Source organism: Falco biarmicus, chromosome Z (genome assembly GCF_023638135.1).
Source record: "Falco biarmicus isolate bFalBia1 chromosome Z, bFalBia1.pri, whole genome shotgun sequence".
Taxonomy (NCBI): domain Eukaryota; kingdom Metazoa; phylum Chordata; class Aves; order Falconiformes; family Falconidae; genus Falco; species Falco biarmicus.
Window position 1 is genome coordinate 61,396,874 of NC_079311.1, and position 15,434 is coordinate 61,412,307.

General features: G+C 39.2%; 1 protein-coding gene across 1 annotated transcript in view; it reads right to left on the minus strand.

Annotated features, from left to right (window-relative positions):
- PIK3R1 (phosphoinositide-3-kinase regulatory subunit 1) overlaps positions 1–15,434 on the minus strand; it is a 61,217-nt gene that overhangs the window by 27,236 nt on the left and 18,547 nt on the right. Inside the window, exon 3 of the mRNA XM_056324126.1 lies at positions 407–499. Coding sequence (XP_056180101.1) covers positions 407–499 — 93 coding nt within the window. The remainder of the gene's footprint in view (positions 1–406; positions 500–15,434) is intronic.

Here is a 15,434-nt window from a genome sequence, read left to right on the forward strand (position 1 = left end):
TTTTCCATATTTAATTATATTTTTTTCTTTTCCTTCCACACTTTGGGGCAAAACATTACGTTTGCCTGTGTATCCAATTCAGTATTATAATGACGTTTCCATAACCAACCTTCTATTGGTTAGAAAAAATAAAGCAACACCAAACCCTTCTACCTTACCTTTAATAATACTTGTGTTAGTTATTAAATGTCATTTGAGGTAAGCTTTGGTTTTGCTCCTACAGTCCAAGTTGCCTCTACTAAGCAGAAATGAATGCAACAAACCTTAAATGAGATTGTTTCATATCTGTTAAGTAATATGATGCATTAGCAGCTCTAAAAAGAGGAGATGCCAGGTCTGGATCTGATTCTGCAGTCTTGGCTCATGCAAGTAACAGAAAACCTTCATAGATTGTTCTTCAGCCTACCTTTCTTTTCAATGGCCTCCATTATCTTTATAAGAATTGGTGGAGCAACATCAGGAGGTGCGAACTGCTCTGTAAGATCTGGAAGCGAAAAAGCTGTAAAGAAAAAGAGGAAAAATAAACCAAGCTACAGATAAATGCAATTTCTGTTTATGAAAACTATGACACATAATGCAACCAGTTACTTTTTAAGTACAGAACAATCATCCCATTTGTCAGGCCTAAATGAGAGCACTCCACACGTAATCAGAAAACTGAATAAAAATGATAACTGCAGTTTTATAGTGTTTTCTTTTAGGGACCTCAGTCTGTCCTAGAATCATCCTCCATATTGCCTAGGAAAAGAAAACACAATAAAAGTTTGCAGTCCACGGATGGGCAGAAACACAATGTAAAGAAGAAAAGAAAAAATCTATTGGTCTGAAACATTTACATCCAGTGTGTGCCAGATGAGGGAGCTAAACACATCACCATCGGGGAGCTGCTGATCCCCTGAGTAAAACAGACTTACAGAGGGCTGAAATAGCGGTAGAAACAAGTATTTCACACTCATGCAAAAGTTCAGTAACTTCTGTTTGCTTTCAATTTTCAAGCATAATACCATTAACAGTACAGTCTTCTTGAATAAGAATTTTCTTTTCTACAATGACTGATTAAGAATAAATAGTAGTATAATCAGAAAGGGACATTTTGCAGATTCAAACAAACCTGTATACGAATTTTATACAAAGTCACTTTTCACGCAATCCTGTTGCTTCACAGAGAGAACATACTGTATAGAGGAATGTTCTGGCTCTGTGATGTGAGGGATTATCTATCTCTAAACACACAATTTTTGCCAAAAAATAATTCAAAAGTTTTAGAGCGGTCCTATTTAACGCTTGGAAGGCAAGAATGTTTACGTAAAGATATTATTAAACTACTGCAAGAAACATCTGGCACAGTTTGATAGATTATGATTGATAAACAAAGCTTAATGACTGAAGCAAAAGTTGCCAGTTGACTAAGTAATGGTGATCTCTGCCTGATTAAACTCATCAAACAGAGAGAAACTGTTAAACACACATGCACTTATGTACCTGCATGCATATGTATACATACATGCATGCACATGCACATACTGTATTTTTAGAAGACTGAAACTGAACAAATTATGAAGATTACTAAGTAGAAGAAGAAAAAGAAAAAAAAAAACCCACAAGATTAAAATATGAATAAAGTTTTTAATGAAAACTTTGAGATAGCCAAAAAGTAAAATACACCAGAACTGAGAAACAGAAAGCAGACAATTTTGGCTGAGAATTCATCCTATTTTGGAAGCAACAATTACATAATCTTCTAAAAATGCCAACAATTTAGAAGTGGCAACACAGCAAGGAAGGTACATAAGTCTGGAAATGCAGAACACTGAGGAGAGAAATGAAACACAATAAATAACAATTACTTATGAACTAGTAATGGAAGTGGAGCACACTAGGACATCGAGACATGTCCTTCGCAAAAAGAAGCAAATGATGCTACGATAATGATGGGATACTTTCTAATCCATTCATAACTGAGGACATTAGAAAATCACCTCTCAGTCGTAACAGTTTAACTTAAGAAGCTCAGAAAATGAGTGTTCAGAAGTTCCAAAAGAACTAAGCAGATCTCTGGTCTGCTGATGTTACTTTTTAATGACTTGTAGAAAATCAGAGCAATTCCTGGGGATCAAAGCCATTCTAATGCCTGATCCACACTTTGAAAGGACAAGTAAGGTGACTATATGCTAGTGACATTATCAATCCTGGGCAAAATAAAGGAAAACCTGGCAACTAGACTCGTATGATAAAGCAATAAATGATAGCACTGTAACTAAGGATTGTCTGCATAGCTTTTTAGAGGATAGGTTCTGTTAAAAACCACACCACTTCCTTCCTTGGGGCACATTAGTTAGCTGAAAAATGTAAATCAGATAGCTAACTTAGTATAACACTGTGATTAAAAGCTAAATTCAAAGAAAGCTGGTGTTACATGGCTATAGGTGACAGCAGATCTCTGAGTGTAGTTATTAATGCAGAACAAGCTACTCAGGGAAGGAATGGACTTTTTGTCTCTTTAAATCACTTTCAGGTTCCATCTGGAACACCTCTTCTAGCTTAACATCTGAGGCATGCTGAAATACAGAGCATTTGGTTTGTAATACTCAGATCAAATAGTTCCTTTCAACTCCAAACTATGTATCTCTTTTACCATGAGGGCAAATCTAATGAAAGAACAAATGAAAGATCTGATCAGAGTCAGATCAAAGGATATGCTATGAAAATAAGACTATGACACACTCATAGACTCACAGAATGCTAAGGGCATAAAATGCATCCCTTACATAGTAGCACAGGAAGAACAGATTTTAAGAACAGAGTTTACTTAGTTTTACTTATGAAAACTTTCTGCTCCCTTAGGTGGCCAGTTACATTAAGGACCTCTCTCCCTCTTGTGTAACAGCAATGGAATTGTATCATCTCTGAGCAAAGATGCTCATCTCATCATTCTAGCTGGACACAGCATGCAGTAACAATGAACAATTTAAACTGAAACTGAGGAAAGAAAGGAGAGGTGAAGGAGAAATAGACAGAGGATGGATGTCAAACCTGACAGACATTTGAAACATTTCAGGTGACAGATCAGCAGTTCAAGGACAGTCCATTCAAGCTACTGTGCAGCAGAGAGAACTATGCTTTCTTGGATTAACAAAACTGTGCCTTGAAATGATGGCGAGAGATATACTCCAAATACCTACAAACAAGGTGTATTTAGAAAAATAACTAAACTTCCCACTAGATTTAGATTTTCTGCATGAGAGATAAGTGTCCAAGCAAAGGAAAAAGGAGAACCCAATGTCAGGTGAAGATTTCAGTTCACGGGCAAAAGCCCTTGCAGGGTGAAGAAAGACACTGCAGAAACCAGTTTGTCTCTCTGGAACATAAGAAATGGCGTGGATGTAGACTTTTACCTAGAGTGCCTCTTCCTGCAACCTACCTGATGCTCCATGCTTCTCATTCACACTTTAAGCAGGATCTTAGTTTATAGTTTAGGTTAGTATCATATTCTGTCACTGGATCTCTTTGTTGTACTGTATTCCTGGATCGATAATATTCTTAGTGAAAATGAAAGGCTTTTGGAAGCTACGCATTTACCTTCATATTTATGCAAAATCTATAACATGTCTACTGGACATATGTATGTAAAGCAAATGTAACGCTGGTTAAAAGGAAAGATGTTCAACACTCCTCTGCTACCCTAAAATACGCAATTGGAAAAATATTAGAATTTTAGGAAATCAGATAATTTCTGATGTCTCTTTCTCCTTATATCCCATTCCTTTTCTCCAAGACCTGAAATTTCTATCTACTAAAGACACTGCTGAACTTTTAGATATGAAGACGATACATAAAACAGTTCTGTATTTGACTGAAAACTCAAGATACTCACCTCTTTTAATACTATGCACACACTGGTGTGTATAAGCTCTACAGTTAAAAGACACAAACATATATACACACAATGGCAGGTACAAAACCTGCAGTTACCTTCACAGCCATGAAGAAGAATACATCTAAGACACACACAGTTACAGTGCTCAGCAACATTAAAAAAAAACATTCACTTCATCAGCATGTAGGAGATGGTATTAACAAATTAAAATCACTTAGCCTCCCACCTGTTCTAGGATTTCCTGCTCATTGCACCACCTCCAATACAATTGATGAATAGCGTCATACTTTAAACTTTCCAACTTTTGCACAAAATAGAAAATTATGTTAATTTAGAGGCAAAAGGCCTCATGAAACACACATCTGTCAGGAAAAAGAAAAGACAATGGTACTTACAGAACTGAAGCTAGTTTATGATACTTATACAGAAGACAGCCGATTTGGGAACTGTGCTCTTCAGTTTCAAAATGCTGAGAGAAAATGGCAGAGTCTAAACTGAAGAGAACTACAACTAAAGTTGGAAAGAAAGAATTTGACTTCCTGAGCCAGAATACAAGTTAACTTTAAAGAAGTCCTGATTCTAAATTAGGTGATCCAGAAGAAAATTCAGCATGCATATTAAGATCTACAGAGGGAAGGAAAGGAAAACTTCCCAGACAGGTTAGTTTTAGTAAAAGAGAAATGAACAAAAGCTCACATGCAACCTGCATTTAGTACCTGATTTCAGAAGCATCTTCTGCTTTGAAGCATGCTCTAGCACAGCACGAAAGTTTGGAGAACCAAATACACTCTTAGGAATCTGAGCAACTTTGTAGATCCCTTTGCTACAATCCAGTACCAGCTTTTCACTTAAAGGAATCATTTTCCCCCCAAATTCCTCTTTATTTTTTATTTTTTAAGTTCCACCTTCTCCAAAATATTAAGGTTCTGAAGAGTTCTGAAAAGCTGCCATATAGTTTTCACGTCTTCTTTCTAGTCACAAGTCTGGTAGTGGATCTCTAGATAGTAAGGAAGCTTCTGATGACACATGATAAAGGCTGGATTTTCCACTAGCTCTATTTTTACCTTGCCACAGTGAGAACCAATGAGATGAACCACAAGCCGGCATTCGCTTTAATCTGCAAACTCTTCCCTATCCCTGATACAGACAGGCCTAAACAGCTCTAAGGCAATGGCAACGTGTGGGAGATGAGAGCATACCTTATGTTCAAGGGTTGCCAACACAGCCTCGAAGTGCAAGATGAAACCAGCACACAGCTGCACCTTTTGGAAGGGTTCTCAGTAAAAAGAGATACTTTAGAGTTAGTACCTGGCAACGACAAGTGGAAATTTAAAGCTGGAATTTGGCTTCAGACACTTCTGAGCCAAATCTTTCATTACTGCCTGAAGAAGAATGAAATGAGTATTAAAAAAAAATGAATACAACTTAAAATGAAGCAATACACACCATGGAAAGTTTAAATATCTGATTATTTTACAAGAACTAGATACTAACGTTTTTTGAATGTAGCTTTGAGTCAAGATTACTCCATGTATGTTCTGTTTTCAGAAAGGCATTCATATTGCATTTGATGACAAAACAGTACTACATAAAAGTCTTAATATTTGAGAGCTCAGGTCTTAAGATGATCATAACTGTCTTATGTGCATGCAGATATACTCTTTAGGCATGCAACTGCATCCACTAACACAGTGAACTATGCATTCATAGTTTTACACGTCTGAAAGTCATACAGTATGTCCAAATGTGAATGGTTTGACCAGCGCTGAAATTAACTGTAATAAACACAAGAACAGAAGAAGAAATTAAAGATAAGGGTCATTGTCAAGCAACTTGTGATAATGTCTCCAACAAGACCGGCCAGCAAACTATAAAGAAATGATGGCTGATTGAGCACCTAAAATACTTTTGCCAGTGGCACCACCAAGTGGGATAATGCATGACAAGTTGTGGACAACCAAGGTTTTTCCACAAAGTTCAACACCCATGCTTGCTATTGAAAATTCTGGGAAATGTGGGAGCTTGCTTTGTTAATTGAAATGCTGTTATTTTAGCAGTTATATAGTATACTATGTATGGGAAATGGAATTCAAAAAACCTTCCCCTATTACCACCCATCTTCCTTGAAACAGAAACTGAATTTCAGTAAGGATTCATAATGGCTGAATTTAATCACTTGTCAGTATACAATGTCAAATTCAAGTGAAGACACAATTGTGCAGTCTGGCATTCCTGTGCAGCCTTTTTTAAGGCAGTGGCATGAACTGAGGCAGCCCTGCGTACCCCTGTGTGCTGACCAATAGTGACGACCAGACCAGAGAGAGACATCAGCACTTCAGGAGGCTGCACGGAGAACACACCGAAAGCCATGCATATGGAAACATGAGTTCAGATCCTGTCGAACTGGAAAGCACCATGAGGTGCCTCTGCATGGGTGACAGCATGGCCCGATGCATCTCATGGCCCTGCAGTGGCAGCTGGTCCAGATGCAGAGTCTCAGCTGCTGCTGCCCCCTCAGCACCTGCTTTCATCCGCTGGGGAAGAAAGGCCACACGAGCCTCACAACCCGTCAGAGCGAAACAACTCTTACTGACACAAAACTCCTAACTTTCAGTGAGAGGGAATTTCATGGTCCATTATATGTTTCTTTATAGCCATAAGAAGTGGCAAGTTCCTGCAGAAACTTTCAGCAGAACAGTATGAAGATTAAAGAAATCCCAAACCTTATGGAGAAAGTTTCCACAGGTATCTGTGCTTGGGGTTCAAAGCCAGACCAAGAGAGAAGATAAGGAGTATGGTATTACAAATACATACCAGAGAAAAATTCACTCAGATTTGAGAACTGAAACCTTGCCCTGGCATTTGTAATTTCAGACAGCCTAACATCATTTACCAAAAGGACAGGCAAGCAGTGTTCAGAACTACCCAGCCGCTATTAGTGAAAGGTTTTTACTGCACAAGAATGAAAGACAAGAAGGCGAGAGCAAAGACAAAGAAGCTGATGTCCCTCTATGTCTCAGATAAATGAAGGACTGCAATAGATAGTAAATTCAGCTGCAACTATTGGAAAAGAAAATACCTCTCCTTAGACCCTACTGACCTGAGATCATTCAGTTTGGCTACAGTTAAATTCTTCTAGAAGCTGAAAGCATCACTGAAAATGGCAGGAGAAAGAGCTGTTCAGGGCTCAACGACCTTCTCCAGTACTGGTTTCATTAGGAAGATTTTTAAAAGACAACACTATTCATGGAAAAATATGAAAGAGATTTAAGCTTCAGTGAATTTGACACGTCATTACAAGTGGCTTAATAAGTCTGTCTACTATTACTTGTCTTTTATTTTTATGAGATGTCGTCAATCAGGCAGACTGTGGACTTGGAATACCACAGAAGCCTTGGCAGCCAAGGGAGACTAAATCCGGAAGAAATGCAGAGAGGTAAAGATTATCCCAGCACTAGAAAAAGGAATGGTCTGCCCCACCAACACTATCAGCCCCGGGGCTCACAAGAAGCCCATTTTTATGGAAGCAGAAAAATGTCTGCAAGTCAAGATTTATAGCGATATGAATGACCCCAGAGCTATGAGAAGGAATAGGAAAAGATGCCTGCTGGTGACCTTACATGACTGGAGTAGAACTGGGAAGCTGGATGGAAATACCACCAATTCTAAAATCCTTCAGTACCATGCAGCCAGCACAGCCTACTTCTTCCATCGATCAGCAGGTGTTGGATATGAACTAGAGGACAAAGTGACAACTTCATTTAGATTTGTCTGTTAATGTGCATTGAAGATTTTAGCCACAGAAGGAAATACAGATCTGTACCGAAAAAAATGTTTTGCTACATCAGCTGTCACTCCTCTTTTTCCTTTGTCTTCAATGGAGAAACACCTGAATAAAGCAGAACACCCTTCCTAGGGCATCTCAAAGAATACATTTACCCTTCACGGATAAACAGTACTCTGCTAATACACCTCTGCACTTCAAATAGCTTTTTAAAGCTTCCATATTTCTGCTGTGATCCCACATCAGTAACAGAGAGTGACAAGAACTTTTCCAAGGGACTTATTCCAAAGGATGACCATCGCAGAAGTTCTCACCAGCATGACCTTCTGAATGGTCAGTCTGAGTGTATTGCCCAAAATGCATCTCCGGAATCCTCTGCATGAGGTAGGTACTGACAACATCATCTATAAGCTTGAAAAAGGGCATTTCAAACTGACTTTTGTAGAAAAATGTACAAAACCTGTTGTAATATCTGTGGCACTTCACAGAATAAAGCCAGGCGGTCATTTTTCCAGGAGGCCAAATACATCTGTATTAAGATTGGGACATTTATAGTCAAGCTTATTAAATCTAAGAGGGTTGGAATACAACCTGAATGTCATTTCATTTTATCCTGGCTACACATAATGTGTCAAAAAGACATAGTTACCTGTATAAATCAATGCTGTAACTGAGACAAGTCAAATACTTTGCCTAGATACTTTCCAGGGTTATCAGCACATATATGCAAGCAATGATCTGACTGATAGAAATAATGTGCATGGTGATTATGCAGGAAGTTTGGGGGGCTTAGAGACCTAATTCCTCTCCTCATCCCCACTTAGAAAGTTGCACCAGCTGCACTCTGCACTCTCAGGGGTAAGGAGAATAAGGGGCAGCTATGGGAACAGTGGGGAAACAAGCTCAGGCAAATAGAGATTAGTGCAAGAAAATCACCTATAAACAACATATGGCAGAACTAGACAGAAGAAGGCTTTGATTTCATATAGAAAGTCATATTTTATAATATACCAATTCTCCTGAAAGAAATCTGGGGTCTCTACCCTTCCCTGACACAAAAATGAACACTTGTCACAGAGCTGCTGCCTTAATCAACAAACAATTCCTCTAAGACAAAAGAAAATGAAAGTGTGGAGAGGAAGAAAAAAAGAGAAGATGTTGTCTGGCTTGAGGGAAGTTTAGCTGCACAAATAAGCAGAAAAATAAAACCACCAGGCAACATAGTGTGGAGTCCTATATTCCTTTATAATAGTTTAGTACTTTTAATAGTAGCTGCTAATCATGTTTCACACTTATTAGTGTTTCGTAAAGCCCTATTTCTATCATCTGTTGAAAGGGAAGTGATACTGCCTGTACTGGGAAGGAATTCTGTACATAATATTCTATCAGATTAAACCTCAGTAACTTCATGAATTATGAGCTGTCAGGCACTTTTCTTATCTGCTACAGAATATACTTCTTAGAAATAGGAGCTATAAATAAGACAACAGATGTTCTTTGTTGGCTTCAACTGAAACACAGATAAATTTTAAAAAGCATCCTGTAGTTAAGATTGTTGTAAAGACAGTATTCTACTTCCCTCTATGTGTGAGCTTTTACATTACTCCTTTTCAAACCAGAACTGAACTTAGGATTTGAAATAGCTGCAACTATTTACAGTTGGTACTAGTATAATTCAAGAAAAAGCAGCCCTGTTCAGAGGAAAAATTGCAAGGCTTATGAAAAAAAAAACCAAAACTAACTCAGTGCAATATTCTGGCATGCAGTACACTGCGTTATAATGCTGTACTTAACACAAACTGTTTTGCAAAAGAACCCCCCCAAAACCCACAGAAGAGATGGGAAAACCACCTGCTTATTCAACTGTTTGCTCAAAGAGCTGTGAGATAAGCTGAAACAGTAAAATAAGAAATAAGCAAGAATGCAGTAAAAGATGCCTTTCTGCTTCTATGTAGAGGAAGGCACTCAACAAGCTGAGGAGCACAGAGAGGGCCCAAGACAGGCACTGCTGGAGCTGAACCCCAAGCAGGCTGGCACCAGGGCTTTGACACTGCCAGTCTCTGGGAGAGGTGCGTCCCACCTCCTTCCTACTGTCTGGAGCACAGGGCATTGCTAGAGGCTTCCCACGCTCTTCTCAGGGGTGGCAGACCGATGCATGATTCCCTCTTTACCTCATTCTCAGGTATCACCCCAAGCCCTGTGTCATGTAGGAAGTACAGTGGATGGTAGTGTTCTCACAGTCCCGAAGAGCATCACTTTAAATGGAAAAGCAGCTTAATGTCTCTAAACAAAATGAGCTAGCACAAAGAAAGTATTTTAATAAGCCAACACCTATTTTTCTGTCTTATTGATGTCTGCAGGGTCCCTGCCAGCAGTTTTCAGTCAGAGATATTAGCAGATGAGAGGTAAAATGTGGTGTGGATACCAAGTTACTGCATCTCCACAAGCAAGGAAATGATGACAGAGGTGACAGTAAGGGAGGGATAGGACAGGGTCAACCAAGAAGCTAGATGTATTGCCTTTTTTGTCAAGGGAGTCTTGTTATACTCCCTCCTCCTCCTTCAGAATTGCTGCTCCAGGGATAGAAAAGAGCTGAGCTATGTAAGAATTTGAGTGATTTCACCCAGTTCTCCTCAGAGATACTGACAATGGAAAACTTACCATTCCAGCTTCCGGCGTACATGATACCAAGAAGGAAAATACGTGTCACTGAATATTCAAATGTAATGTGGATAGTGTAGGTGTGAGAGGACAACAGCATGTTCCACTGGCAGCTGCATCATGTGACCTGCTTAGCAGTTTCCCAGTGCAACCTTCAGAGTTGATTGCCATTAAACATCCAGACTGCAGTAGTAGTACCTAGAAGCCCTTATCAGAATCAGAACAAACTTGTAAGAGTTCTCTACAAACAAAACATCCCTTACTGGTCTTATAATTAACTAAGCCATCTCTTGGAATTGATGCCAGCTGCCTTCCCTCAAACTCTACTTCATCATTCCGCAAGGGTATTAAAGCCATGATATTCTATTAAGTTCTGCACTACAGACTTTTTTTAAAAAAGGATCAGTGAAACTCTAGCAAAAGCATAATTTATTTTAAATATGTAAGTTAATAATACATTTACACAGTATTTTACTACAGCAATTCTACAAGGAATCAGCAGCAAAGCTCCTTGTGTCTGATGCCTGCTATAATACACAGACACATAAACAAAACTACATTAAAAGACCAAGAGCACAAGGTCAAGCACCCAAAACTTAGGACCACAAAGAAGTAAGGCTGCATGTGCAATTTCAGTTCTTGTTTTTCTCTTTCCACATAATGACATAGCATTGTTCCCATAAAACTATCCTGCTCATTTCAGCGCACAAAGCCTAGTGCTCTCAAGGGACAGAACCCAGTGAAAAGCTGAAGTATATATTACATGGAGCATTATCCAGACTGTACAAGGACACATCCAGTAGGCTCACATTCTCCTGTTTACCTTCCTCTTCAAACCTATATTTTCTATTATCTCAGCTCAACTTGGCTTCACATACAAGAATACTTTGCTCCTCAGCTTGTTCTCAAGTTGTTCATAGCAAGTGGGGAAGGAAGTATGTATTCTGCTGCTCCTGGAAACCTTTGTCACATGACAGAGAGGCAGCTGCCTATCTGTTAAGGGAAGGAATGCTCAGGTCTATCTCAAGAGGCACTTGAAAATTTTGGTTCTGGCCAGCCAGTGGAGAGTCAAGGTGAGATGATTTCAATGACCTCCATCAGGTAAAACTTCACATATAGAGCAACTTCCCATGCTGGACCCTTTTTACCTAAAAAGCAGTGACCTGTACTTTCTTCTGAATAGTTTGGCACTAACCTACAAGATTGATAACCTCACTTCCCTTTCCATATAACCATGGTGACGACTAGTAATAGTGCTCCAGCAGGATCTGCTTTTTGTAACTGAGACAGAGCTGCTGGATGGTTGTTCACTGTGAGATACTGGGGATGCTGGAACTCTCTTCCAGAATGACCTGTCACTCTTGTAGAGGATCCCTGTTCCTTAATGGTGTTTCATTTTTTTCTGGTACCACACAGTTGTTTCTTATGCAAGACCATCACTGGTTTGTGATAATAAGTATGCTTCAGAAGCATATATTAAAACATTCTTCTTTTATTCAATAATCATAATACATAAAAATTCAGGCCAGTATGTTGTTCTGCTCTGAAAGAATACTTTGGTTTGCTACCTTTTTGCTGTAGAGAAACTAATAGGGGAAAAAAAGCCAACAAATCCCCATTAAACTATCCAGAGGCAAGCAATCTAAGGGAAAAGAATAAGCTCTTCACTACTCCAAGAAAAAGATGTGTATTACTGTGCTTTGAGAAACCAAGTTGTTTAGATCTGGAAGATTTACATAAAAGTAATGGCAGAAGCTGCTGACAGATAAAAACCAAAACAGCTCCTTTATCTTTTGGGAATTATGGGAAACATTTGTAAGTACACAGAAAGTTAAAAATACTAAGTGTATAGCAGTCACCCAGAAAAAAAAATGCCAACAGTGGTAACAGCAATCCAGAATCAGGACTTTTTTATACTGGAGACTAATGTATTTCAAATCAGGACTTTTGCCTCCTCTTACCAAAAGGAAAAAAAAAAGAAGAAATACCTTTGGGCTAGGACTCTAGCTGTAGCAACAGAAATATAGCAATGCTGAAAAACAACATTATAAGAAAGTAAAACTGGGTTAATCCTTACAGCCCTTAAACCATGGGCTGATCCGACATAGATACAGAAACATTACTAGGAAATACCTGAACCAGATCTACAGAGAGTTTATCCCACCATTGTCTTTAATTTCAGATGAAGAAGAAAGCTCAAAATCTGTATCTAGTAAGATATTTTGACCGGTACCATACATCCATACATCTGTCAAGATTCCTCTGCATAGTAATGTCAGTGTCGATTTCTCATTCCAGTATGCTTCATACTGTTAAGGTGCTACACAAAAAGGATGCCACAGAATATGAAGTACATGTACTTAATGCATGAACCTCTCTTCCATAAATCACTGTTCACACTCTGCTGCTGAAGTAACTGTAACTTAGACTTCAGCAGTTAAAGGGATGAATGAATTTCATGGACCTTTACTAAAGCAGTCAGGGTCTCAAGTGGCTGGCTAACTGCACCTGGACGAAGGACCTTCAGTCGTGCACTGTCTAGCACAATGCACTGCAGAAATTCATGCTGTGCAAAACTGTTTATAAGAGGTGTAAAAAAAGAATTGAAAATAACAACAAAGTTGGTGCCAATGAAAAGCTAGCATGAAAAACTGTCGATGTTTTTACATCACTGTCTGCAAGCCAAAGATTAACTGAAGTCAGGGTAGGGAGGTATGGAACAGGATTTCAGTCTGCATTGGGAGTGTATTCATTTGCAAAGAAACTAAAAGGAAGAGGCAAAGTCTCTCTTTAAGAAAGCACAAGCATAATTCTAAGCACTTCAACTTGGGGAAATCCTTTTGCAATGTCCATGCAACCCTACAGTGAAAGAGTTTCTCGGAGGCTAAAACAAAGAAAGATGTGTCCCTCTTGAAAACAAGCGGTATGTTGAGAAGAAGTGAGACTGAGCAGAAGCTGAAATTCCTGCAAAAATTAGTTTGTAAGTGGCCTTGAAAAGCCTAAACTGCAGAGGGGCTGTGCAAACTAAATAAACATGCATCTGGTTAAGAACTGACAACATATTTCCTTGATTTTTAACTCAGGTGGATTAAATGAAAGCTGCTCTTAAAGGGAAGAAGCTGGAGGGGCAGAAACTATTTTTATGTCTTCTCAAAGACTCATGAGATGAGCAAGGAGCACTGTAACCTACTGCTTCCCTTCCTTGCCTCTGCCACCAGGCAGCTGCCCTACTCCAGCACAGGGGAACATGCTGTGGACATTCTCCGACTTTCCTGTAGAAAATTCACAGGGAACAGGATCAATGCTCAAGCTGACTGCCTGCCTCTGCACTTAGGGGAGTACTGAGTGTATAAAAGAGCATGCCAAGAAATACTAATCTGTTGAATATTTAAGTGCTGCAACTGTACAGAGCTTCTACAGGTCACGCACACAAAATCCCCAAGTCTTTCCACCAGCCTGCTCCTGCCAAGACAGTTAGACTTCTAACCAACCCACCCACATCTGCAAATATAATTGCACTATCTATCTATACATGTATCTCTATTTCCACATATACACAAACAGACCTTAAAGCTACAGTCACTCAGATGTTTCAGAATGTTGATTATAGGACACAATAACAGAGTAAATATATATATCCCTGACTTGCACAAGATGTGATCAAACATGTGAAAAGGTCTTCCAGCTGTGACTCACTACAAAATGGGTGGAGGTTTGTGAGGCTGAAAGGCTGCTGGCTGGAAGGCGTAAGGTTTCTTCCACACTGGCCAGCAAGGACTGGGAATTGGCTGCTGTTCTGTCAAAAGGCCAGGTATATCCTGGTTGTTTTCCTGCTATCCTTGGCGGGGAGGGTTGGGGGGTGGAGGGTGTAAAAAAAAAAAAAAAAAGGAAGTCTTATGTAAGTCTTATATGTCTGGTTTTTTTATTATGCCCCAGAGGAATCCCTTGGTCATCTTGCCAAGAGAAAGAACCAGAGTTACCTTTATTTGACCCTACCAGAAGGGAACACCTCTTTCTCATTTAATTTTACTTTTTAAAAGGAATTTATTTATTTATTTAAATAGGTGCCATGCCAAGAAACAAAAGGATGTCTCAGTTGACTCCCAGATGGAGAATCCATCCAAAAAAACAGTTCCCTGTTGAGGACAGAAGGAACAAGAAGACATTAATTTTAAACTAACCTGATTTCTGTCATTTTTTATGACTCCTAGTTTTCAAATGTTCACATGACCTGCCTGCTACATCAGAACAAGCACCTTTCTACTTACTTCTCCTAATTTACCCTTCCAAACTTGTGCATGAAGCTGGAAAAGATGTATCCTAATTAGCTCAGCCTGGCATCTTCACAGAAATTTCCTGAGGCTTTTACAAGATAAAGCTCTTCAAAATGCTATATGCAGCAGACAGCTGGCTAACTCGCCTAACCTCTGCTACATTACCACTAGGTACCTAGTTCTTACAGGAGTCAGAACTGCTAAACAGGAGCCTGTCACCTCCCAAAGGGTTCTAATATTTTATGGTAAATGTGCCACTAACAGCCTCTTTCAGAGGTATCAGTATGAGCAATCATATAAATCTAGGTCTTGTTTTAAGGGAAATGCTTTTTGTTTTGGTTTTGTTGTTTGGTTTGTTTTTAATAGTGTATTTCTTGAACTCTCAAGGGAGGCAGCACTTCTGCTTCTCTCTTCCTTCTGTTTCACTAATTCTGTCAGCTTTCCACCAGTCAGCTTCCCACATTTCAAACCTTGCTCTCAATCTAAGAAGTCTTAGGAGACAGAGCAGCTGTTTATTCCAATGGCATTCAACTAGGAATAAATAATGTAAAAGACCAAGTGAATATTCTAATCTGTGCTGCCTGCGGTTGCAAAGGAACCCAAACTGAGCAAGAAAGTGCAAGGCTACAGGTGTCTCCAGATACACATACTCAACTTGTTTGACTGCTGTTTCCAAAACCTTGCAGGATAGTTCAAACTACAATGTATAAAGACTGGGTTGTTTTTTGTTTTGTTGGGTTTTATTCCCCCCCAAAAAAAGAGCTACAAATTACATATCACCAAACTAACATGCAGAAACTTAGCATACACTGGGAGACTACATACTGTAGTCTTACGT